This window comes from Lissotriton vulgaris, chromosome 12 (assembly GCF_964263255.1).
Source record: "Lissotriton vulgaris chromosome 12, aLisVul1.2, whole genome shotgun sequence".
In the NCBI taxonomy this organism is placed as follows: Eukaryota; Metazoa; Chordata; class Amphibia; order Caudata; family Salamandridae; genus Lissotriton; species Lissotriton vulgaris.
This window is the reverse complement of record NC_141700.1, coordinates 698573190-698597700: the sequence shown is the minus strand read 5'-3', so window position 1 is coordinate 698597700 and position 24511 is coordinate 698573190. Positions and strand designations below refer to the sequence as shown.

The 24511-nt window shown below is 46.1% G+C and overlaps 1 protein-coding gene across 2 annotated transcripts in view; it reads left to right on the top strand.

Annotated features, from left to right (window-relative positions):
- Positions 1-24511, top strand: part of LOC147678026 (PABIR family member 2-like) — a 127813-nt gene that overhangs the window by 79776 nt on the left and 23526 nt on the right. For both annotated transcript variants that reach the window (XM_086945915.1, XM_086945914.1), the window contains 2 exons: positions 22499-22554; positions 22982-23060. In XM_086945915.1, the coding sequence (XP_086802041.1) occupies positions 22499-22554; positions 22982-23060 (135 nt within the window). The remainder of the gene's footprint in view (positions 1-22498; positions 22555-22981; positions 23061-24511) is intronic.

Genomic DNA, 24511 nt, shown 5'->3' with positions numbered 1-24511 from the left:
CTTCGGCCCGGCTTGCTTGAATCCTGATGGAGCAGTGAGAAAGGGACTCATGTCTGAGCATACCCTGCCACACCTATAGTGGCCAAAATCGATTTACAAAAGGGGGTGGTGATGAACAGAGTGTCTGAATTGAGCAGACCACTCTTACCCAGTCCAAAGATCAGGGCTTGATCCATCACCGTTATTTATCTCACTGCCCCATCCCAGCTCAGAATCTGGCTATATGCAAATCAGTCCGTCCCTGGCCCAGTGCATCATGGGAACAGGGCAGACTAAACTACCAAGCCAATTCTTTACCAGAAAGGAGACAAGCTACCGGGGACCGGTTTCTGGCATTTCAGCCTCTTCGGCCCGGCTTGCTTGAATCCTGATGGAGCAGTGAGAAAGGGACTCATGTCTGAGCATACCCTGCCACACCTATAGTGGCCAAAATCGATTTACAAAAGGGGGTGGTGATGAACAGAGTGTCTGAATTGAGCAGACCACTCTTACCCAGTCCAAAGATCAGGGCTTGATCCATCACCGTTATTTATCTCACTGCCCCATCCCAGCTCAGAATCTGGCTATATGCAAATCAGTCCGTCCCTGGCCCAGTGCATCATGGGAACAGGGCAGACTAAACTACCAAGCCAATTCTTTACCAGAAAGGAGACAAGCTACCGGGGACCGGTTTCTGGCATTTCAGCCTCTTCGGCCCGGCTTGCTTGAATCCTGATGGAGCAGTGAGAAAGGGACTCATGTCTGAGCATACCCTGCCACACCTATAGTGGCCAAAATCGATTTACAAAAGGGGGTGGTGATGAACAGAGTGTCTGAATTGAGCAGACCACTCTTACCCAGTCCAAAGATCAGGGCTTGATCCATCACCGTTATTTATCTCACTGCCCCATCCCAGCTCAGAATCTGGCTATATGCAAATCAGTCCGTCCCTGGCCCAGTGCATCATGGGAACAGGGCAGACTAAACTACCAAGCCAATTCTTTACCAGAAAGGAGACAAGCTACCGGGGACCGGTTTCTGGCATTTCAGCCTCTTCGGCCCGGCTTGCTTGAATCCTGATGGAGCAGTGAGAAAGGGACTCATGTCTGAGCATACCCTGCCACACCTATAGTGGCCAAAATCGATTTACAAAAGGGGGTGGTGATGAACAGAGTGTCTGAATTGAGCAGACCACTCTTACCCAGTCCAAAGATCAGGGCTTGATCCATCACCGTTATTTATCTCACTGCCCCATCCCAGCTCAGAATCTGGCTATATGCAAATCAGTCCGTCCCTGGCCCAGTGCATCATGGGAACAGGGCAGACTAAACTACCAAGCCAATTCTTTACCAGAAAGGAGACAAGCTACCGGGGACCGGTTTCTGGCATTTCAGCCTCTTCGGCCCGGCTTGCTTGAATCCTGATGGAGCAGTGAGAAAGGGACTCATGTCTGAGCATACCCTGCCACACCTATAGTGGCCAAAATCGATTTACAAAAGGGGGTGGTGATGAACAGAGTGTCTGAATTGAGCAGACCACTCTTACCCAGTCCAAAGATCAGGGCTTGATCCATCACCGTTATTTATCTCACTGCCCCATCCCAGCTCAGAATCTGGCTATATGCAAATCAGTCCGTCCCTGGCCCAGTGCATCATGGGAACAGGGCAGACTAAACTACCAAGCCAATTCTTTACCAGAAAGGAGACAAGCTACCGGGGACCGGTTTCTGGCATTTCAGCCTCTTCGGCCCGGCTTGCTTGAATCCTGATGGAGCAGTGAGAAAGGGACTCATGTCTGAGCATACCCTGCCACACCTATAGTGGCCAAAATCGATTTACAAAAGGGGGTGGTGATGAACAGAGTGTCTGAATTGAGCAGACCACTCTTACCCAGTCCAAAGATCAGGGCTTGATCCATCACCGTTATTTATCTCACTGCCCCATCCCAGCTCAGAATCTGGCTATATGCAAATCAGTCCGTCCCTGGCCCAGTGCATCATGGGAACAGGGCAGACTAAACTACCAAGCCAATTCTTTACCAGAAAGGAGACAAGCTACCGGGGACCGGTTTCTGGCATTTCAGCCTCTTCGGCCCGGCTTGCTTGAATCCTGATGGAGCAGTGAGAAAGGGACTCATGTCTGAGCATACCCTGCCACACCTATAGTGGCCAAAATCGATTTACAAAAGGGGGTGGTGATGAACAGAGTGTCTGAATTGAGCAGACCACTCTTACCCAGTCCAAAGATCAGGGCTTGATCCATCACCGTTATTTATCTCACTGCCCCATCCCAGCTCAGAATCTGGCTATATGCAAATCAGTCCGTCCCTGGCCCAGTGCATCATGGGAACAGGGCAGACTAAACTACCAAGCCAATTCTTTACCAGAAAGGAGACAAGCTACCGGGGACCGGTTTCTGGCATTTCAGCCTCTTCGGCCCGGCTTGCTTGAATCCTGATGGAGCAGTGAGAAAGGGACTCATGTCTGAGCATACCCTGCCACACCTATAGTGGCCAAAATCGATTTACAAAAGGGGGTGGTGATGAACAGAGTGTCTGAATTGAGCAGACCACTCTTACCCAGTCCAAAGATCAGGGCTTGATCCATCACCGTTATTTATCTCACTGCCCCATCCCAGCTCAGAATCTGGCTATATGCAAATCAGTCCGTCCCTGGCCCAGTGCATCATGGGAACAGGGCAGACTAAACTACCAAGCCAATTCTTTACCAGAAAGGAGACAAGCTACCGGGGACCGGTTTCTGGCATTTCAGCCTCTTCGGCCCGGCTTGCTTGAATCCTGATGGAGCAGTGAGAAAGGGACTCATGTCTGAGCATACCCTGCCACACCTATAGTGGCCAAAATCGATTTACAAAAGGGGGTGGTGATGAACAGAGTGTCTGAATTGAGCAGACCACTCTTACCCAGTCCAAAGATCAGGGCTTGATCCATCACCGTTATTTATCTCACTGCCCCATCCCAGCTCAGAATCTGGCTATATGCAAATCAGTCCGTCCCTGGCCCAGTGCATCATGGGAACAGGGCAGACTAAACTACCAAGCCAATTCTTTACCAGAAAGGAGACAAGCTACCGGGGACCGGTTTCTGGCATTTCAGCCTCTTCGGCCCGGCTTGCTTGAATCCTGATGGAGCAGTGAGAAAGGGACTCATGTCTGAGCATACCCTGCCACACCTATAGTGGCCAAAATCGATTTACAAAAGGGGGTGGTGATGAACAGAGTGTCTGAATTGAGCAGACCACTCTTACCCAGTCCAAAGATCAGGGCTTGATCCATCACCGTTATTTATCTCACTGCCCCATCCCAGCTCAGAATCTGGCTATATGCAAATCAGTCCGTCCCTGGCCCAGTGCATCATGGGAACAGGGCAGACTAAACTACCAAGCCAATTCTTTACCAGAAAGGAGACAAGCTACCGGGGACCGGTTTCTGGCATTTCAGCCTCTTCGGCCCGGCTTGCTTGAATCCTGATGGAGCAGTGAGAAAGGGACTCATGTCTGAGCATACCCTGCCACACCTATAGTGGCCAAAATCGATTTACAAAAGGGGGTGGTGATGAACAGAGTGTCTGAATTGAGCAGACCACTCTTACCCAGTCCAAAGATCAGGGCTTGATCCATCACCGTTATTTATCTCACTGCCCCATCCCAGCTCAGAATCTGGCTATATGCAAATCAGTCCGTCCCTGGCCCAGTGCATCATGGGAACAGGGCAGACTAAACTACCAAGCCAATTCTTTACCAGAAAGGAGACAAGCTACCGGGGACCGGTTTCTGGCATTTCAGCCTCTTCGGCCCGGCTTGCTTGAATCCTGATGGAGCAGTGAGAAAGGGACTCATGTCTGAGCATACCCTGCCACACCTATAGTGGCCAAAATCGATTTACAAAAGGGGGTGGTGATGAACAGAGTGTCTGAATTGAGCAGACCACTCTTACCCAGTCCAAAGATCAGGGCTTGATCCATCACCGTTATTTATCTCACTGCCCCATCCCAGCTCAGAATCTGGCTATATGCAAATCAGTCCGTCCCTGGCCCAGTGCATCATGGGAACAGGGCAGACTAAACTACCAAGCCAATTCTTTACCAGAAAGGAGACAAGCTACCGGGGACCGGTTTCTGGCATTTCAGCCTCTTCGGCCCGGCTTGCTTGAATCCTGATGGAGCAGTGAGAAAGGGACTCATGTCTGAGCATACCCTGCCACACCTATAGTGGCCAAAATCGATTTACAAAAGGGGGTGGTGATGAACAGAGTGTCTGAATTGAGCAGACCACTCTTACCCAGTCCAAAGATCAGGGCTTGATCCATCACCGTTATTTATCTCACTGCCCCATCCCAGCTCAGAATCTGGCTATATGCAAATCAGTCCGTCCCTGGCCCAGTGCATCATGGGAACAGGGCAGACTAAACTACCAAGCCAATTCTTTACCAGAAAGGAGACAAGCTACCGGGGACCGGTTTCTGGCATTTCAGCCTCTTCGGCCCGGCTTGCTTGAATCCTGATGGAGCAGTGAGAAAGGGACTCATGTCTGAGCATACCCTGCCACACCTATAGTGGCCAAAATCGATTTACAAAAGGGGGTGGTGATGAACAGAGTGTCTGAATTGAGCAGACCACTCTTACCCAGTCCAAAGATCAGGGCTTGATCCATCACCGTTATTTATCTCACTGCCCCATCCCAGCTCAGAATCTGGCTATATGCAAATCAGTCCGTCCCTGGCCCAGTGCATCATGGGAACAGGGCAGACTAAACTACCAAGCCAATTCTTTACCAGAAAGGAGACAAGCTACCGGGGACCGGTTTCTGGCATTTCAGCCTCTTCGGCCCGGCTTGCTTGAATCCTGATGGAGCAGTGAGAAAGGGACTCATGTCTGAGCATACCCTGCCACACCTATAGTGGCCAAAATCGATTTACAAAAGGGGGTGGTGATGAACAGAGTGTCTGAATTGAGCAGACCACTCTTACCCAGTCCAAAGATCAGGGCTTGATCCATCACCGTTATTTATCTCACTGCCCCATCCCAGCTCAGAATCTGGCTATATGCAAATCAGTCCGTCCCTGGCCCAGTGCATCATGGGAACAGGGAAGACTAAACTACCAAGCAAATTCTTTACCAGAAAGGAGACAAGCTACCGGGGACCGGTTTCTGGCATTTCAGCCTCTTCGGCCCGGCTTGCTTGAATCCTGATGGAGCAGTGAGAAAGGGACTCATGTCTGAGCATACCCTGCCACACCTATAGTGGCCAAAATCGATTTACAAAAGGGGGTGGTGATGAACAGAGTGTCTGAATTGAGCAGACCACTCTTACCCAGTCCAAAGATCAGGGCTTGATCCATCACCGTTATTTATCTCACTGCCCCATCCCAGCTCAGAATCTTTCTATATGCAAATCAGTCCGTCCCTGGCCCAGTGCATCATGGGAACAGGGCAGACTAAACTACCAAGCCAATTCTTTACCAGAAAGGAGACAAGCTACCGGGGACCGGTTTCTGGCATTTCAGCCTCTTCGGCCCGGCTTGCTTGAATCCTGATGGAGCAGTGAGAAAGGGACTCATGTCTGAGCATACCCTGCCACACCTATAGTGGCCAAAATCGATTTACAAAAGGGGGTGGTGATGAACAGAGTGTCTGAATTGAGCAGACCACTCTTACCCAGTCCAAAGATCAGGGCTTGATCCATCACCGTTATTTATCTCACTGCCCCATCCCAGCTCAGAATCTGGCTATATGCAAATCAGTCCGTCCCTGGCCCAGTGCATCATGGGAACAGGGCAGACTAAACTACCAAGCCAATTCTTTACCAGAAAGGAGGCAAGCTACCGGGGACCGGTTTCTGGCATTTCAGCCTCTTCGGCCCGGCTTGCTTGAATCCTGATGGAGCAGTGAGAAAGGGACTCATGTCTGAGCATACCCTGCCACACCTATAGTGGCCAAAATCGATTTACAAAAGGGGGTGGTGATGAACAGAGTGTCTGAATTGAGCAGACCACTCTTACCCAGTCCAAAGATCAGGGCTTGATCCATCACCGTTATTTATCTCACTGCCCCATCCCAGCTCAGAATCTGGCTATATGCAAATCAGTCCGTCCCTGGCCCAGTGCATCATGGGAACAGGGCAGACTAAACTACCAAGCCAATTCTTTACCAGAAAGGAGACAAGCTACCGGGGACCGGTTTCTGGCATTTCAGCCTCTTCGGCCCGGCTTGCTTGAATCCTGATGGAGCAGTGAGAAAGGGACTCATGTCTGAGCATACCCTGCCACACCTATAGTGGCCAAAATCGATTTACAAAAGGGGGTGGTGATGAACAGAGTGTCTGAATTGAGCAGACCACTCTTACCCAGTCCAAAGATCAGGGCTTGATCCATCACCGTTATTTATCTCACTGCCCCATCCCAGCTCAGAATCTGGCTATATGCAAATCAGTCCGTCCCTGGCCCAGTGCATCATGGGAACAGGGCAGACTAAACTACCAAGCCAATTCTTTACCAGAAAGGAGACAAGCTACCGGGGACCGGTTTCTGGCATTTCAGCCTCTTCGGCCCGGCTTGCTTGAATCCTGATGGAGCAGTGAGAAAGGGACTCATGTCTGAGCATACCCTGCCACACCTATAGTGGCCAAAATCGATTTACAAAAGGGGGTGGTGATGAACAGAGTGTCTGAATTGAGCAGACCACTCTTACCCAGTCCAAAGATCAGGGCTTGATCCATCACCGTTATTTATCTCACTGCCCCATCCCAGCTCAGAATCTGGCTATATGCAAATCAGTCCGTCCCTGGCCCAGTGCATCATGGGAACAGGGCAGACTAAACTACCAAGCCAATTCTTTACCAGAAAGGAGACAAGCTACCGGGGACCGGTTTCTGGCATTTCAGCCTCTTCGGCCCGGCTTGCTTGAATCCTGATGGAGCAGTGAGAAAGGGACTCATGTCTGAGCATACCCTGCCACACCTATAGTGGCCAAAATCGATTTACAAAAGGGGGTGGTGATGAACAGAGTGTCTGAATTGAGCAGACCACTCTTACCCAGTCCAAAGATCAGGGCTTGATCCATCACCGTTATTTATCTCACTGCCCCATCCCAGCTCAGAATCTGGCTATATGCAAATCAGTCCGTCCCTGGCCCAGTGCATCATGGGAACAGGGCAGACTAAACTACCAAGCCAATTCTTTACCAGAAAGGAGACAAGCTACCGGGGACCGGTTTCTGGCATTTCAGCCTCTTCGGCCCGGCTTGCTTGAATCCTGATGGAGCAGTGAGAAAGGGACTCATGTCTGAGCATACCCTGCCACACCTATAGTGGCCAAAATCGATTTACAAAAGGGGGTGGTGATGAACAGAGTGTCTGAATTGAGCAGACCACTCTTACCCAGTCCAAAGATCAGGGCTTGATCCATCACCGTTATTTATCTCACTGCCCCATCCCAGCTCAGAATCTGGCTATATGCAAATCAGTCCGTCCCTGGCCCAGTGCATCATGGGAACAGGGCAGACTAAACTACCAAGCCAATTCTTTACCAGAAAGGAGACAAGCTACCGGGGACCGGTTTCTGGCATTTCAGCCTCTTCGGCCCGGCTTGCTTGAATCCTGATGGAGCAGTGAGAAAGGGACTCATGTCTGAGCATACCCTGCCACACCTATAGTGGCCAAAATCGATTTACAAAAGGGGGTGGTGATGAACAGAGTGTCTGAATTGAGCAGACCACTCTTACCCAGTCCAAAGATCAGGGCTTGATCCATCACCGTTATTTATCTCACTGCCCCATCCCAGCTCAGAATCTGGCTATATGCAAATCAGTCCGTCCCTGGCCCAGTGCATCATGGGAACAGGGCAGACTAAACTACCAAGCCAATTCTTTACCAGAAAGGAGACAAGCTACCGGGGACCGGTTTCTGGCATTTCAGCCTCTTCGGCCCGGCTTGCTTGAATCCTGATGGAGCAGTGAGAAAGGGACTCATGTCTGAGCATACCCTGCCACACCTATAGTGGCCAAAATCGATTTACAAAAGGGGGTGGTGATGAACAGAGTGTCTGAATTGAGCAGACCACTCTTACCCAGTCCAAAGATCAGGGCTTGATCCATCACCGTTATTTATCTCACTGCCCCATCCCAGCTCAGAATCTGGCTATATGCAAATCAGTCCGTCCCTGGCCCAGTGCATCATGGGAACAGGGCAGACTAAACTACCAAGCCAATTCTTTACCAGAAAGGAGACAAGCTACCGGGGACCGGTTTCTGGCATTTCAGCCTCTTCGGCCCGGCTTGCTTGAATCCTGATGGAGCAGTGAGAAAGGGACTCATGTCTGAGCATACCCTGCCACACCTATAGTGGCCAAAATCGATTTACAAAAGGGGGTGGTGATGAACAGAGTGTCTGAATTGAGCAGACCACTCTTACCCAGTCCAAAGATCAGGGCTTGATCCATCACCGTTATTTATCTCACTGCCCCATCCCAGCTCAGAATCTGGCTATATGCAAATCAGTCCGTCCCTGGCCCAGTGCATCATGGGAACAGGGCAGACTAAACTACCAAGCCAATTCTTTACCAGAAAGGAGACAAGCTACCGGGGACCGGTTTCTGGCATTTCAGCCTCTTCGGCCCGGCTTGCTTGAATCCTGATGGAGCAGTGAGAAAGGGACTCATGTCTGAGCATACCCTGCCACACCTATAGTGGCCAAAATCGATTTACAAAAGGGGGTGGTGATGAACAGAGTGTCTGAATTGAGCAGACCACTCTTACCCAGTCCAAAGATCAGGGCTTGATCCATCACCGTTATTTATCTCACTGCCCCATCCCAGCTCAGAATCTGGCTATATGCAAATCAGTCCGTCCCTGGCCCAGTGCATCATGGGAACAGGGCAGACTAAACTACCAAGCCAATTCTTTACCAGAAAGGAGACAAGCTACCGGGGACCGGTTTCTGGCATTTCAGCCTCTTCGGCCCGGCTTGCTTGAATCCTGATGGAGCAGTGAGAAAGGGACTCATGTCTGAGCATACCCTGCCACACCTATAGTGGCCAAAATCGATTTACAAAAGGGGGTGGTGATGAACAGAGTGTCTGAATTGAGCAGACCACTCTTACCCAGTCCAAAGATCAGGGCTTGATCCATCACCGTTATTTATCTCACTGCCCCATCCCAGCTCAGAATCTGGCTATATGCAAATCAGTCCGTCCCTGGCCCAGTGCATCATGGGAACAGGGCAGACTAAACTACCAAGCCAATTCTTTACCAGAAAGGAGACAAGCTACCGGGGACCGGTTTCTGGCATTTCAGCCTCTTCGGCCCGGCTTGCTTGAATCCTGATGGAGCAGTGAGAAAGGGACTCATGTCTGAGCATACCCTGCCACACCTATAGTGGCCAAAATCGATTTACAAAAGGGGGTGGTGATGAACAGAGTGTCTGAATTGAGCAGACCACTCTTACCCAGTCCAAAGATCAGGGCTTGATCCATCACCGTTATTTATCTCACTGCCCCATCCCAGCTCAGAATCTGGCTATATGCAAATCAGTCCGTCCCTGGCCCAGTGCATCATGGGAACAGGGCAGACTAAACTACCAAGCCAATTCTTTACCAGAAAGGAGACAAGCTACCGGGGACCGGTTTCTGGCATTTCAGCCTCTTCGGCCCGGCTTGCTTGAATCCTGATGGAGCAGTGAGAAAGGGACTCATGTCTGAGCATACCCTGCCACACCTATAGTGGCCAAAATCGATTTACAAAAGGGGGGTGGTGATGAACAGAGTGTCTGAATTGAGCAGACCACTCTTACCCAGTCCAAAGATCAGGGCTTGATCCATCACCGTTATTTATCTCACTGCCCCATCCCAGCTCAGAATCTGGCTATATGCAAATCAGTCCGTCCCTGGCCCAGTGCATCATGGGAACAGGGCAGACTAAACTACCAAGCCAATTCTTTACCAGAAAGGAGACAAGCTACCGGGGACCGGTATCTGGCATTTCAGCCTCTTCGGCCCGGCTTGCTTGAATCCTGATGGAGCAGTGAGAAAGGGACTCATGTCTGAGCATACCCTGCCACACCTATAGTGGCCAAAATCGATTTACAAAAGGGGGTGGTGATGAACAGAGTGTCTGAATTGAGCAGACCACTCTTACCCAGTCCAAAGATCAGGGCTTGATCCATCACCGTTATTTATCTCACTGCCCCATCCCAGCTCAGAATCTGGCTATATGCAAATCAGTCCGTCCCTGGCCCAGTGCATCATGGGAACAGGGCAGACTAAACTACCAAGCCAATTCTTTACCAGAAAGGAGACAAGCTACCGGGGACCGGTTTCTGGCATTTCAGCCTCTTCGGCCCGGCTTGCTTGAATCCTGATGGAGCAGTGAGAAAGGGACTCATGTCTGAGCATACCCTGCCACACCTATAGTGGCCAAAATCGATTTACAAAAGGGGGTGGTGATGAACAGAGTGTCTGAATTGAGCAGACCACTCTTACCCAGTCCAAAGATCAGGGCTTGATCCATCACCGTTATTTATCTCACTGCCCCATCCCAGCTCAGAATCTGGCTATATGCAAATCAGTCCGTCCCTGGCCCAGTGCATCATGGGAACAGGGCAGACTAAACTACCAAGCCAATTCTTTACCAGAAAGGAGACAAGCTACCGGGGACCGGTTTCTGGCATTTCAGCCTCTTCGGCCCGGCTTGCTTGAATCCTGATGGAGCAGTGAGAAAGGGACTCATGTCTGAGCATACCCTGCCACACCTATAGTGGCCAAAATCGATTTACAAAAGGGGGTGGTGATGAACAGAGTGTCTGAATTGAGCAGACCACTCTTACCCAGTCCAAAGATCAGGGCTTGATCCATCACCGTTATTTATCTCACTGCCCCATCCCAGCTCAGAATCTGGCTATATGCAAATCAGTCCGTCCCTGGCCCAGTGCATCATGGGAACAGGGCAGACTAAACTACCAAGCCAATTCTTTACCAGAAAGGAGACAAGCTACCGGGGACCGGTTTCTGGCATTTCAGCCTCTTCGGCCCGGCTTGCTTGAATCCTGATGGAGCAGTGAGAAAGGGACTCATGTCTGAGCATACCCTGCCACACCTATAGTGGCCAAAATCGATTTACAAAAGGGGGTGGTGATGAACAGAGTGTCTGCTCATTGCACCATCAGGATTCAAGCAAACCGGGCCGAAGACGGCTGTAATGCCAGAAACCGGTCCCCGGGAGCTTGTTTCCTTCCCAGTGTAAGAATTGGCTTTTGTAGTTTGGTTTGCCCTGTTCCCATCATGCACTGGGACAGGAACAGACTAATTTGCATACAGCCAGGTTCTGAAACTGGGATGGTGCAGTGAGCTAAAAAACGGTGTTGGATCTAGCCCTGATCTCTTGACTGGGTGAGAGCTTTCTGCTTAATTCAGAGACTCTGTCCCTCACCACCCCTTGTTGTAAATATTTTATGAAAGTCAGCGCGGATTAGGGTGATTTCTGTTGAGATGCAGCCCACCGTTGCCTGGACCTGTGTGAGAGCCTTCATGATATCGTCCAGTGTCGCCTTCTTCGGCCCCCCGGATTCGCCTGGTTTCACAGGGGGAGTTTTTCCCTCCGCCGGAGGGGAAGCGGTCCTGTCGTTGGTGAAGCGGTCAATACGAGTCTGGGTTGTGCCGCCTTTCACACCTTTCCCGGCCATCGTTCGGTCACGGAGGGAATTCAGTTCGTCGGTCCGGTGGGGTGCCAGGTATACGGGCAGTTGCCGCGCTGCTCCCGGTGCCGGATGAAGGACCTCCGTTGGTAAAAGGTAGACTCCTGCACGGTCTGTCGGGCAAATTATGGTCGGTGGCTTCGGTAGTGTGCGGCCACCCTTCCAATGAGACGTCGCTGGAGAGAGCGAGTCGAATGACGCAGGACAGGACCGTTACTGGGCGTGGGGCTCCTGCACCGACCACTTCCTGTCTGAGGCTGCCAGGCCGGCTGCACTTCCGGTCGGATTCAGCTAGCACTTGAGGGCCCGGAGGTGGGCCTAGGCTCCGGTCGATTCAACTTTCGACGATAACTCCGGCATAAAATGTTCGATTATCGTCTGGAGACCTGCCGCCAGTCCCGCCCGGTCCCGGGCGTTCGGTGCCGCCGTTGGAGGTAACAAATAGTCACGGATTATCGTGCGGATAGATGGAGAGGTCGCTTCCCCGCCGGAGCTAGTCCTCTATGCTGCCGCCATGTTCGGCCGCCAGCCACGCCCCTTGTATTATACTTTTTCAAGCTGAAAACACTTTCGCTACTTAAGCAATTTATACTGCATGCATGTCCATTCTTTATCATTTGCAACTGGCTACATTGTTTCAATATTTAAAAAAATAATAAATACTTATCTAGGATTCAAACACCTATATCCTGGCATGATTCAGTATCATTCTAAAATTTAATTTAATTCAAATCATATTACTGTTATCTTGCCCCAGTGGGCATTGAATCCATATAAATTATCTCAACTGTTACTGCAGTCTCATGCTCATTAATCATTCCCAAAATCAGTTCTGCCCAAGTTGGCCTTGAATCCAACTCAGTTGGTTTTACTGTCTCTTTCATAATTATAATTATCTCACCAATTATTGTACTGCTGTAAACTAGTTCCATATAGTTCATTTCAATGCGCTGTTACTCTTCTTTCTCATGTCGACCTGGATATATGTTTGCTCTTTTGCATTTCTTTCTCCTCCCCTCATTTTTCCATTTTACCTACGATATAAAAACAGCGTAAGATCAACCATGACCTTATTTTTCTCTCTTTAAAACCAGTAAACTTGTTTTCATAGACGCTCATAAACTTACTGACATACATTCCTTTTGAAGATACGGAACTATAAGACTTAGTTCTAATCTATCCTACGTGCCCTGATAATTCTTCATCTCTTTTCAGCCCAGTTGGATACATCGTTTCATATTTTACTATCCGTTTGGACTCTAATCTGCACGTTTGTATTCTGTTGCCCCCTCTTTACAATACTGGAACCCTGTCCAGTACACAACACTTAAGCAGACTTGTATCTTTGCTCTGTTGTACCTTAAAATGCCTAGCTATTGGATACTGTTTATCTTCATTCACAATTTCTCTGTTCTAAAATAATGTTCTTAGCTTTATGTATTGTGCTTCCAATGTAAAATAATGAGAATGGACAGCTTTAACAATACACACAGGAATCTGAATTGCATGTGAGGTGTTTCATAATCATGTACGCTTTTTCTCAATTGTACCTGTTTGCAACTTGCACTGTGTTTACAGGCCTTACATTCTCCACAAACACGTATGTCACTCGTATTTTGTTTCTCTTGTACCAAATTACCACATAAACCCTCTTCCCATGATTCACATCTCCTAAATGTTACTTGCGGATTCTCACTCCAGGATTTAGAAAAGATCTCATCTGTTTTTAAATCTTGCCAAAGTTTGTTGAGGCTTTTTTTTAACCTCCCAGGCATGGGTGCTAAATTCAGTTATAAATCTGATTGGTTGCTCCTCTTTATCTTGACTTTTGGTATTAATAGAGCTTCCCTTTTCATCTCCAACACTCTTTTACACGCCTGATCAATCACTTTTAGGTAGTATCCTCTTTCTCTGAACCTTTGTCTCATCTCCATCATTTCATTCTTAAATCCTTCTTCCAAACTACAGTTTCTCCTTGCTCTGAGTAGTTCTCCATAGGGTATACTTTCAATCAGATTTCTGGGACGGCAACTGCCTGCACGTAATAAACTGTTCCCTGCAGTTTTCTTGCGGAAAAGCTTAGCCTCCAGGTTATTATTACATACTTTTATCTTGATGTCTAAGAATTAAATTTCATCTGGGTGTAAATAGGATTGATGGGAAATAGGGTGATAGTTGGAACACATTTTGGGAATGATAGTAGCTTTCTTTGGCCTTTCTGAAACTGGAAATTGGCATTGACTGGAAAATTAGAAATAGTCGAACTGACTAGCAAAAATTGCTTATATCCCCAAATGACTGAGGCACTTGTTGTGTCTTGCCTCCTTGTCAACCTTGAAAAAATTAGCAGGGCGTGAATCAAGAGGTGAGTCAGAAAGAATACTAGTAATAAAGTTGAATAAATATTAACTCTGATCTAGTAGTAGAATAGTTAAATTGTTAAGGGTTAATAGATAATGGGTCAAAAATTGGGGGAGGAAACGAATAATGAATAATCTAATTTTTGGGGGAGAAATAGCACATGTTCCTAACAAGGAATGTGAGAGGCAGGAATCTGGAATTTCAAACAACCTAAGTTGACGAGTTCTGAAACTAAGTTGAAGGTTTAGCCTTGCTAAATGTAGCTTTGGGAAATTTCCTGGTCATAACCTATTTGATCTGCTATGAGGAGAGAAGGGTTTTCGCCAGTGGAGCTCTATTTCTTTTTTTAAAAAAGTGGGTTATTAGTTGTGAGGATGAGAGTCCTTCCCAAGTAATAAAGTCCAAACTCTTGTCATGTCTAGCACCCAAGTTCAATAAAATAAACCTATACTCGACCCCCTGGTGGCTATGGCACAGGACAGGCAGGCTAAGAAATATATTAAGTATTTAGAAATATCAAAACAATCAAACAGAATAATATATCACAATCAATTTCTAAAGATCAATTGCAGTTAAAAAATAAATGTTTAAAATCATCTTAAGAAAACCAAAGCTTTTTTACGGTTGACCAGGACCTAGGCACAATTTCAGAACGCAGAAATGGAGCCGAGGTCAGATGCACTTAGCATGTAGTCCTGGTCAAGGTTTTTAATTTTTGACTCCGTTTTATGGAAGTTCGAATCCTCCAGTGTGGCAAGGTTAAAATCAGTTTCTGACAAGAGGTACTCGAAGTTTGAAACCTGTAGACCAAAGTTCCACTGCTGCTGTTCGTTTTGGCAGGAAAATCTCTGAGTGGGAAAATTCTAATTACATGGCTGCTGACGTCCTCTCCTTGGCCGAATACTTTTCACGCCTTCACCTGGTCAAGATTTCTACATTGGGGTTTAGCCTCTCTTTTGGAGCTCGAAAACTGATTGAGGTGTAAACTTGAAAGCTGTAGTCAGGCAAATCTCACCAGATTCCTTCATCGCGTGAATGTGCCGAATTCTTCTTTAGGATGGCAGAAATAAGTGAGTGGGACCAACCTGTTTTTCTTACCTGCCAAAGTTGTGCTTTAGGCAGATAGTCTTGGGTGGTTTTTCCCAGTCCTCTGCAGTTTGAGCATTTTTTAAGTCCCAATGTTTTCAACTTTTTAACGTAACTCTTGTTGGTTATTTCTGAGGCTCCAGGACCTCGGGCAAAACTTGGGAGCCTTAACTTATTTCATCTGATGCTATCAGCAGGGTCCAGTCCAGTTTCAGTTGCGACCAGATTGTATCTCCACGAAAAAGTCTCTTCCCACACAGGAGCTCAGCCAACAGACCCTTGGAGTATACTTCTTGGTTGACAGTATACAATTGTGTGCAGGCAGAACTCTTGAGGTCCCGACACAGGTGACAGTCAGTTGCTCCAGTCCGCTTCTGTTCTTCCACCGATCTAGTTTTTTTACTGATGAACTGGGGATGAGGTGACATTTTTGTAGAAATCACTAGCCAGTAGGTGTGGGCAAATGGGTAAAAAGTTCCTAATGGTAAACCTTCCCCCTTTTCAGCACACCCTATTTGCCTTACAAACTATCCTGTAGTGCACTATTCTTGGTGGAATCCAACATGGCAGAACCCTTCTGCCCCAGGAGGAGGCTGTTGACCCAGCTGGAGGAATGTATGTGGAAATGGGCAGCCCTCTCTTCCTCAGCCACACCAAACTTATTCTGGGACCTGCTCCCTCTCACACTGGAATGAAGCCAGACTAGCTACATTTGAGCAAAGGATCAATAGATTCCTCTTCCCCAGGGCTCACATTACACTTAACTATGACTAGGCAAGGTTCACCCTGATCCCTCTCCAGCTCCCATTCCTGGTTGAGTCACATTTCTTACACAGTGTCTTTTTGTCAAAAGTCCAGGGCCTTTGTTTCCGCTCTGGGAGCAGTTTTCACACCTCATGAAGGATAACACACTGACCGGGGGCAGCTGCTGGCAGGCTAATGCTTATTAGCCTACTGGCATTGAGGAGGACAAACACACTTTCTAAAAGTTACTTTCATGGCATTTTAATCAAAAATCCAACTTCACGGTTTAATTGAATTTTTGCTAACTATCAATAACAGTGGTTGAATGAATTTGTATCTTATCCAAAACAAAAGATAGCAAAAATCATATTTCAATTGCGCTTTATCTTTTATCATAAGAACAGCTTCAGCTCTACATAGTGAAAATAGCTTCTAAGGGTTAGTAATTGTGGGAACATGCCAACATGGAATTCTTACATGTTTGACTAGGCACCCTACCGTTTGGTCTACATGGCCTACTTAGGGTTTCTTCCTGTAAAAAAAGAGTTACTGTGACAGGTTCACCCTCCGGTTTAAAAGCGGCAGGAGTCAGGCTGCATGTGTGGGCCATAATCTAGAGTCAAAGAAACAGACACAGCTCATAGAAGTCTAATATATGCTTAATGAAAAATAGCCAGCATGAATGAAAAAAAGAATAAGTGCAAAATGCCATTTCAATAGACCAGAGCTTCACCCTGTGGTCAGTTGGAGCATTTAATAATAAAAATCGCACACATTTCATGTTACATTTATATACTTTTACTTGACGCGATTGAACTGAGGAAAGAAGATATGATAAAACAGTACTTCAGGGTGGCGCGAATGAGGAGTTGCTGAGCTCTGCTCAGAAGAATGGGAAGAGACCTTGACACTTATTAAAGTGAGCTATGGTAAAAGGTCTCACTAAACTAATGTCTGCGGTTTTCGCTTCGAAACAACAAAATAGCAGTGTGTGTACAATGCCTATACATGTACGATAATGCTGAGGCTTTACGGTAAGATGGTATAAAAAACAAAATCGCCATTAATACACACAACATCGAATACAAACATTTTGTGTTCTCACCAGGTTTCCCCTTGTCAGCTTAGTGGATTTCACAATATGCACTGCAGTCCAGAGGTGAGATTTAATTTTCCATTCCATTGATGTATTTTTCTGCACCATATACTGTGGCTTTCCTGGAAAGTTAAATAGGCCAATTGGGGATTGGCCAGTTTTACCATGGTTTAAGGGTCAGAGCACATACACTAGGGCCTGGTCAGCAGTACCCCAAAGTGCAAAGTTTAAAAAAAAACAATACCAGTAAGGAAAAAATGGGAATGACCACAAGAAAGGGACACTTTCAGTTTCTCTTTGAACCAGGGTGCATGATGTGTGATTATTCTGTTACTAAAACATAAAAATCTGAGAAGCCTTAGTGGATTCATGTGGGAGTAAAGGAGGATTACTTGATATGATAGTGAGCGAAGCAGATGTGATATTTACTCAAGCCGCAATGGCATTTGCTGTGCTGACTACCTCCCGTGTCCCATCCAATTGCTCTCTCACGCGTAGTAATTCAAATTTTTGTGGAAGGCACAGATCACTTAGATTATGCGTTTCATTGCTCAGTACATAGCTCCTGTTAAGTCCCACTCTACTCCCAACTCATGTAAGTGGTAGACTACATTGTTGTGAAATGAACAGAGTTTGGAATCTGTGGCACGCTCTGTGCTAACTGCAGGACTGCAGCTTAAACTCTTATCAGTCTTGTGGTCAAAGGTGCATGTGGCACCCATCCATAATGTTGCAGCCTGTTACTCTTACACATTCTTGAATACCAATCGGTGTCCTCCCAGCTCTCAGCCCATCACTGGTTACCAGTGAGAATTGGGATTCAATTTAAGTCTTTGTTTTTCCTTCCGGCCCTTCTCTGGATCTGTCCCACGATATCTCAGACATTTGATCCAGCCATTTTCCTACTAGAGCACCAAGCTCAACCTGTTCCATTTAGTTTAGAAGAGCCAGATATGAAGGATCAATTGTTTAAAAATCATTTGGCTAATCTTTGGAATGCCCTTGCTCCTCAGCTCCACCTTAGCCCTAGCAAGACTACTCTCAGACAACTGTTAAAAACCTGGCTTTTTTAAGTGTAGTGGGGGTCGGTCAACAACACTGGCAAACCCTGTTAGGGCAGCCATGCTCTTTTTAAATCATAAACATAGTTTCTAATCGCCATGACTGCAGATGCTACTCCCTCGTCCCGTTTCATTGTCTTCGAAGAGAACAGAAACTCTATAAAGTAGTAATTGTGTGTCTTGGCACGTAGTTCCTTTTGTAAGCTTGTGGAAATCCAAAGTCTTGGTATAGGTCTTGGACGTTCTCTGGCATCTGAAACGATTTACAGTATCCTTCTCTAGGGTTCCATAAAATGCACTGGGTAATTCCTGGTTTCTGAAGGGTTCTACAGTGTGGCAGATGGTATGCTCAAAGCATTTAATGGGTTTGTGGACTGCCCATTGCCACATGTAGTTCCTCCAGTTTGTTCTTGCCTACAGCAGATATTGGTTTCCACAGACAAATTATTATCCTTCTTCATCAAACAAAGTAAAATGTTGTAACATTTAATAACAAGCATTGGCCTAGGCTAAATGTACTAATGAGCTGTTTCAAACCTGTTGTCACGGGAACCATGGCGGTTCATGATGCCTTCTCATGGTGTTCGCAACTTGTTAGAAAATGTAATAATATTTACAGATGAATAAAGTGTATATCAATAAAGAAGCAAAATGTAAAATAGAAAATTGTAAAACGGTTAAATGTAAAGTAATTTAAAATTGGAGGGCTAAAAATGAAGTTGGTATCCTCAGATTGATTTGTTTGAGCAGTGCAAGTGCATCAAACAGAATATAGTATGGGCGATTGGTGACCTCAATTACATTCACAAAAAGGTCCAACTTTCCCATTAGAATGTAGATGTTTTATATTTGTGAATGAAATAAAATATTTAACAATTTGATGAATGCTTGTTGCTGTATCTTTGTGTATTGTTTTACGGTTCAAATAATCCACATTGCTGAAGTCAGGGTCCCTGGATTCTAATAGTGACTCAGGGGTGGGTTAGGTTCTCCTGAGTCCTGCAATGATTAATTGCAAAAGGTTAAGAAGTACTGTATTAACGCATTTGTAGTTGAGTTGTGCTATGACATGATTGAAAACGTTTCAAGTCAATTTCTGAGAGAGGCTGCTCAAAGAAAGCCAATGATTGAAAGGCGCAGACCCAAACCGGAGGCTTACATTGGCCTTAGACTCCTTGCCTCTGTTTTGAATGTGGCTTCTCACCAATAAGCCACACCCAATCACTGCACTCCCACCTGGGAGGCAAATATGTCATTACACCTTTGAATAATATACACTTTTAAGCAAGCATGTGTAGCACTCCTGGCACAGCAAGACTTCAAAACAAACAGCAGCTTTTGAAAAAGAGTTTTATTTAACAAAATGCAAAGACCATCACTTTTAGAATAAGGCTTGGGGTTTGGGGTTTATTATATAATACTCTCTAAACAAAGGCTGTCTCAGATACCAAATGCATTCGATTCAAATATATGTAGCAAACCTATCATCTAAAGGCATGAATCAATAACTGAGCAAACTATAATACTGATTAATAAACAAGCATTAATTGATATAAGATAAGATACACTGGACGTCCTGCTAGAGATCAGAAAGATATATATACAGAGCAGAGGATCACTCTGGATGTGCACCTCCCACACCACAAAGAAAATATCTCAAACGATCACAGCCACTGGCTCACATCACAATGGCAATAACCACAAAACCCAATACATCACCTGATGCATACACTGCCCACTTCTGGCCAGAGGAAGTCTTCACACAGCCTGGGATCACAGCTCAGCTATCAGTGTTTAATCTGAGATAGACACGTCTGCCCTCACTCGGAATCCAAACACCCAAAATTCCACCAGACCAGTGGAGGCTCCCCCTTTTAATACAAGTGGAAACGTTGGTCGAAGCTTCTAGCAAGCCTCGCCTCCTTTTCCCATCAGATTCCGTACCACTCCGTGCCAAGGACACAGCATCAGCTGATCAGGCCTTTGCTATGACTTCGAGAAGGAGCCTGTACATTCCTCCGATATGAACCGGTTTCTCCAGTCAGAAAAGTGTCCTCTTCAGCTCTGCAGCTTCATGCAGGCATAGAAAATGGCTTCAGTTATGAAAATGGAGTTAGTTAAGCCATGTACACAGAAAGGCCCAAAGCAAGATGGAATTGAAAAGCAAGATGACCTGATAGCATGTCAAAGGCAATAGTCAGCACTGCCATAAAGCAAGGTAAAGTCAGAAAACAGAATGGTCAAAGCCAATAGTAAGAACTCCTAATTCTCACCAATGCACAATACAATACACATTCCTGCACAACTGCACACCTTTAAATACACATCCCACACGCTCTGCTCTTGGCAAGACTATTCCACTCCGTAACAGCTCCCACTAAAAGACAGCAAGATTACAGAACAGAAGAGAAGCAGGCAAATGCAGGACCATCCTACATTAAGGCTAGGGTAAAATAACACACTAAAATCAATTAAAATGGTGGTAGTTGGAGGTCATCATAGGGTGCCAGACTACAAAAGTGGCTCTTTCTCCCCCGTCTGCTGTCGATTCTGAGACTTTGAAAATGATCAGGTACAGGGGCTCGGCCACCCAGGGGCATCCACACTCGTAAAGTAGGAGAACTTGGGCTGATGGTTCGTGAGGGCATTGGGCATTTTTTTGCTGCTCAGTGATGTTGATTTGTGGGATTGGCTTTATCATCCTGCCACCTCCCCGGTCTGTTTGTTAGCTGTATATGGCTTGTTCTCATGTGAAAACGATCCTCCACACACGTCTTAAAAATGTAGCAGAGTGAGTACTCTGTTTGTCAGAATCCGACAATACAGTACAAGTATACACTTTTTGAGAAACAATAAAAAGTTGAACATTTGAATGTGTTCTTCTTTTATTCTTGGAAGATTGCCCAGCTAACACGTGTTTCGTCTGGGTGAATAACCCTAGACTTCATCAGGGCTGTAAAGATGAGCAGTAAAAAGTCACATGAATATGGCAGTTAACACAAAATAATGTTCCAAGAATAAAAGAAGAATACATTCAAACTTTGCTACATTTTTAAGATGTGTGTGCAGGCTCGTTTTCACATGTATAAGACCTCTGGTATTTAAGGCAAGGGGTTCCAGGTTAACCCCTTCCTGTATGCACCGTCCTACAACATATGACAAAGTGAATGGCGTTTCACCCTAGGCAGGCGGCACCACTATCCTACCTTCTCACCAAAACCCTGTTCCTTGCTATCGCTTGTTCTCCTTGTTTTGCCCATGAGTTGCTGCTGGTGCCATGTTTTGCCATCAACATTTCCTGGTCTTAGTTATATTACTTTGTATTCTGTCTTTTTCCGGGAACCTTTAAATGTTTACTTCAACAGGATGACTATGTTATGCGGAATTCTTTCATATTGTTCAGCGAGTCATCTTCATATGGCCGGCCTTGGAAAAATTGTTACTACTCCTTTCTCTTCTAACCTCATGTGTTTTATTACCTCTCGGAGGAGGTATGGATATTGATGTAAGTGGTTCTGTTAATGTTTGTTATCTGTGGGACAATTCTTAGTTTGTATTCTGTGTGCTTACATTTGTGATGTATTGGTTGCTGATCTGTGTGGGATGCTAGCCTGTTTGTGTGCTTATGGCTCCATTGGTAGGATGTTTGTGGAGGGTATGGCTCCATTGGGCTCGTTTGCCTATTTGTTGATGAGGGTTCCCTGTCTGACTTAGCCTCACAAAGGATTTGTGTTTTACTGTTTGTTGCCTGTGTGAATACAATCCATGTTATTCCCTGTGTGGGTGTAGTTGTGAATGTTTGCCCTTGACGACCCTCTGGATGATCATTAGTAATTGGACTGCATGATGGTGGTTTTGCGGGTTATCCTCTATATATTGCTTGCCCATAGATCTACCACTGATCATGCTTTATGATGTTGATATTTTTTTATATTCACCATGGTTTGTCAGTCAGTGTGCAGTCATGGAACACAGCAGATGTTGAAGTGGCACCTCTAGCTCCATTCCAGCATCTTGGCATCAATGGTCTGCAGAATTGTAGTTTCTGTCATTGGAGCTTTCTAAATATCAGCACCGCTGAGGCCTCGTGAGAGGAATTCTGTATGTGCAACATCCCAACTGTTAGGGTTGTTTTGGACCAAATTCTCACTGATTTCCAAGTCCTGGGCTATTTTGTCACTCTATTCTGGCTACAGCTCCAAATCCTGATGGTGATATGCATCTTACTTATCTGTCACCCCGCCAAATTGTTTTTCACGCTGACTCACCATCTTTCTCCAGGCTCTGTGACTTTGCCTCCATGAACTTTAATAAGAGCTAGAATGTGCATCAATTTGAAGTGGTAGACCTGTGTATTCCATAGGCGATGATCAGTTGTTGGGGGGGGGGGGGGGGTTGGTATGTAGCGCAGTCCCCACTTTCTCCACCTGTACATTGCTCATGGTCTGTGGTATTTGTTTTCTGTTGTAGGACAGTTGCCAGGCTTGGACTGCAGCCGTTTGCTCAGACTCCACTGAAGAGGAAAGGTAAGTGTGGATGGTCCACTTTTTGCTCTTCCTTTCGTGCTCCTACACTACCTATTAGTTCTGATGATCTCCTGTAAAACTTCCTGTTCAATTTCTATCTTGCTGCCATTTGCTTCATTTAGCTCTTTCTTGCCTTTGCTTTCTACTAATGTCATTCTACTTTGTCCCTTAGCCCTTTTCTTCTTCTGCCATAATTTCCATCTCTGATCAATTCTTGTGCTCACTTTTCTGTATTATTTATCTTCTTTCTCCCTTTCTCCATAATACCCTGTTATACTTTATTTCCTTGTTATGCTCTCCCTTCTCTCTATAGTTTATTTCCTCCTTTAAACTAAAGGCACCATTATTCTCTTTCACTCTATTGACTCTCCTCCCATCACCTTGGATACAATTTTTCCTTAATTCGGTCTCCCTTTCTCCCTTTCAGGGGGTGTTGAAATGGATTCCCCTCCTAACAAGTTGTTTGTTGCAGGAGTCCATCTGCCTGGCCCAAATTCACAAGAGAGGTATGCAGATAGGGCTGAAATAAGAGGTCATGGTAATTTTTCCCCCACAGATTCCTCACCTTATAAATAACCTCTGTCATCAGACTGGACCCGGAAATGTTTCCCCCAAGGAATAGCTGTCCAATGTTGTCAGGCTGTCACTGTGCGGCTGAAGCTGTCTATGCCCTTCTAGAATGCAGTCACATCAGGACCTGTAAGGTGCCGATTAGCGGCACGTCCTTTTCCTGCAGCTCATAGACACAGTGAATCACTGACAAAGTTTCTCCACTTGGACAGTAGCTAGGTCAAACGTCTCTTTGGAAAATAAAAACCCTTTTGTAGGAGATGCCAAAACCAAATGTCCTCATCAGTCAGTCAATCAATCAATCACCGGCGAGGTACTCAATGCACTGGAGTTGTTAAGTGCTTCGTGGTGATTCTCATTGGACAAGAATGATATTTCCATATGGTGTCTTGGATCCAAACACAGATCCTAGGCCTCTTACTTTTGTTCCTTGATGCACCTGAAAGAATTTGGGAGAGGAAGGCCAAGTAATTTTTCAAAGCCTGCAAGAACATGCTGAAGTAGTCTAATCCTAAATCACACTGAAAACTCCCTGGGAATGAAAAGTCATCTTCCTTCTTTTGAAAACTAGCCTATTCCTGGGACCATTTGTAAACTGTATACCTGACCTCAAAGCTGGTCTCTTTCTTTAATTTGGAGCCAATTTAAATATTGAAAAGAATAAGTAAGAATTCCCTATTAGTTCGTCCAAACTTGCTGAGGTCAAGGCCTTGAAGAAGGCCATACTGGAGATCTTCAGGATGGCCCTGTGACCACTGGGCCACTCCCCATAGTTAGTCCTTCTACTGCAGGTATAGTGACTCTCTGGGTCCGATCCCGATGCCACCCAGTTCTGCATCTCTAGAGGCTCCAGCCTTGGTGCTGCTTTTAAGGAATATTATGCCTTTCAGATTGCCAATCCCTGCATATCTGATGCTGTCCTCAATGCCATGTCCAACTCTACTCACGGAGTCCGTTTCAATGCCCCATCTACCCTCAGCAGAGACTGAGTGGCCAGGGAAAAAGACCTCACATTTTTTGACAATGTTCCTTTAGCTGAGCACCTGCCAAGGTCTCAGAGATTTGCTGGATGGCAGTTCTTTTCATGTCCGATTCTGATGCCCTGACCATGCCTGACAAAGATTACAACTGCACGGAGGATGATCACTCGAACGCTGGCAACCTCTTCCCATCTTACATTTGGTACCTGCCCATTATCTTGAATTTATTAAAACGTCTGATGTCTAGATCAGTGGCTCTTAACCAGTGGTCAGGGAATCAATAGGAGTCCACAAAGCCTACGCGGGGGGGAAAGGGGGTTGGGTTGGGGAGTCTGCAACTGCTTGAAAAATGTTATAATATTAACATGTTAATAAAGTGTTTGTAAATGTAGAAGCAAAATTGAACA